We start from the raw sequence: 2,908 nt of genomic DNA on the forward strand, positions 1-2,908 counted from the left end.
GCGTGCCACCTTCATATTTCTCAACAATCTCTTTTTTCAGTTCCGTTGTGATTCTAGTCATTTTTTTATTTTTCTGTTGCCCTTTTGCAATTCATGATTAATAAAAATAATAAAATGTTACTTACAAATTAAAATCAGAAGAAATTTAACAAAGTTATAAACCGTAGCACCGCGAACGTCTAGTCTAGTGTAGTACACCGATAGTGTTACTTGTTCATAGATGGCACGTGTAATTAAGTCATATACCAAACAAAAGTCGTATACCGAGCAAAATTTGTTTCGTCCAAACAGGACGTATTCCAAATTGGACGTATTCTAAAGCAGACGTATACCGAGGTTCCACTGTAGTTACTTGAATTTATCTCAGGAATTTTTTTTTGGTTTCTTTAAATATTGTTTTTTCATTTTGTTAGTTTTAATGCAAACTGAATTGTCATCTTTTTTCAGATCTTAACACGAGTCTGAACTGATCAGTAACTTATAATAAAACTAAAGCACAGGTTTAATAACTGTTAGGAAAATAAACTTATTTCAAATGAAAAATGACTAGAAATTTCAATATTTCATTCATAGCTATGACATTTGCAACATTCACATATTTAGTCATTATTATTAATTAATGCTGGTATAGATATTAAATGCTTATTATACATCATGATAAGCATTTTATATTAAATACAGATTATGATATATTATATATATATGTGACCTTTTAAGATGTTTAGCATTCTGTAACTTTATGTTTTTCTAATTATTTGAAATAATAGAGTTGACTGCATTATAGATGATTTTTAATCTAATTAAATCTAGAAATAAGACTAGTGTATACTTTGTGAGAACAGGAAACAGAAGCAAACAGAAAAGATTAAATAGGTTTAATACATAACACTTTGCATATTACTAATGACATCTATTGGTTAGCAAGAAAAGTTGACAGAAGTTTTATGTTTCTCTCCATTGGTAGTCCACAGTTCTTAGTGTTTTCAACATGGCAACTGATAAAATTGAAATGATTAGAATTAGACTACAAATATAGAGAACTTATATATAAATGATATATAAGAACAGATATATAAGATATACAAATGATGAATTGTAATTCATCATTTGTATATTTTAAATTAATCATTCAATTAGATAGAAGCAATTAGATAATTTAAAACATCAATAATTTATTAGTTTTAACAACTAAGTTAATTTAAAACTAAGTTCAATAAATTTGTAATTATAATATGCATTATGCAAAAATTATAAAAATATATTATTTATAAAATTTTTTGTTCTCTAGGGAAGTCTTGTCAAAGCAATAAAAGAAGGAGAATGGATTCTTTTAGATGAAATTAATCTTGCTGAAGCTGAAACCTTGGAATGTCTTGGAGGTCTTTTAGAAAGTGCTTCCAGTTCAATTACTTTAACTGAAAGAGGGTAATTATTAACGTTAATTATACTTAATGAAAAATTGAGAGATTAGCAATTAACTAAAATTCAAACAATACATATTTATAAATAAATTTAAATACAACTCATTTAAGAAAACATATTTAAAATCAGATTTATAAATAATAAAATATCTTTATTGTACAACAGTAAATTTTGAGCAAAAAATAAATATTTTTAACCTGTGAAATGTGTTCTTCAGGTTACAAGAATTGATGATAGAACAAAAATACATAAATTAAAACATATCCCAAAACAATAAAAGAAAATTATAATTGGATGTTTCACAATTTAATAAAATTATGCGAAAAACTTAAGCATTTCTTCTAATGATTTATGATTGAAGATTTTACATAAAACTTTGTGAAATTTTTAAACAAAAATTTTAAATGTTATTGCACTTATAGAACTTCATATTAAAATATGAGATACATCTTTAATTATGTTAAATTCATTTTTTTTATTTATAATGTGTTTTTGTTTGAATATGTTTGATTGTTGTAATTTGAAGAAGGCATATACAGTAAGCGTAAATTGTTTCTTTTTCTCAAAATTTATTGCTAGAAGATAAATATATTCTGCTATTTGATTTGTTTTATTGTTTTAATTTTTGTTTATTAAATTTATAGTAAAAGACACTCAAATAGATTATATTGTCAATGAAAAATTATTTTGAAATGATTATAAATTAAATGAATAAGAATATTTAAAAACATCCTTTTCAGTTACATGAATAACATTTTATAATTAAAAATAAAGAATGAACAAGGTAAAGTTGAGACACTGAAAATTTTCCACAAATAAAAACTTAACAAGAAGTACAAAATTAAATTTATTTATTTTAAGGTGACACATTATTGTAATATCAAAATGGTTTACAATCTCCTTAAATGACTACCCTGCTGAATGGACTTTAAGACAAACACTAATCAAAAGCTTATGTACAAGCTTGTTGGTTATTTTATATGATGCCCAAATCCATTTACTTCAAAAACTTTTTTCATTTTGAACAACTTTTCCAGTTTTTTTTTTCAAAATTTCTTTAATGATTGACCAATACTGTTTGATTTGTTGCAGTACTGTGTTCTTTATTACTTGAGTAAATTGTTTTCTTGCTCTTTTCATTATGAACTGTGTTGTTCATCAATGTACCAAATTGGTCTTTTTGATTATCTATAAAGTTTACAGACAATTTTCTCTTTTTTTTTAAAAATAAATATAATTATAATATATATAGATACAGTAGAGCATCGATTATCCGAAAGCCAATCATCCGAAACGTCAATTATTCGAAAGAATTCCAGTTGGCAAATTTAAATTTTTGCCAGTGCTGTGGCGCTTCAATCTTTGGCTATGTCTTGGGCTACTCAAATATTTTACGTTTTTGATACTAAATTAACATCTGAAGTATAATTTTTTATTGTTTTTATATTTTTCAATATATTTATTTTGTTTGTACAAAATAAAAAAA

The 2,908-nt window shown here is 24.4% G+C and overlaps 2 protein-coding genes across 2 annotated transcripts in view; both read left to right on the forward strand.

Moving 5' to 3' along the window:
• LOC111638357 (midasin-like) overlaps positions 1-1,429 on the forward strand; it is a 38,942-nt gene extending 37,513 nt beyond the window's left edge. Inside the window, exon 12 of the mRNA XM_023384055.1 lies at positions 1,289-1,429. Within this exon, the coding sequence (XP_023239823.1) occupies positions 1,289-1,429 (141 nt within the window). The remainder of the gene's footprint in view (positions 1-1,288) is intronic.
• LOC111638358 (midasin-like) overlaps positions 1,285-2,908 on the forward strand; it is a gene marked incomplete at its 3' end in the record, with an annotated part of 15,277 nt that continues 13,653 nt past the window's right edge. The window contains exon 1 of the mRNA XM_023384056.1: positions 1,285-1,425. The remainder of the gene's footprint in view (positions 1,426-2,908) is intronic.

Source organism: Centruroides sculpturatus, unplaced genomic scaffold (genome assembly GCF_000671375.1).
Source record: "Centruroides sculpturatus isolate CEXI.00-Female unplaced genomic scaffold, Cexi_2.0 scaffold1014, whole genome shotgun sequence".
In the NCBI taxonomy this organism is placed as follows: Eukaryota; Metazoa; Arthropoda; class Arachnida; order Scorpiones; family Buthidae; genus Centruroides; species Centruroides sculpturatus.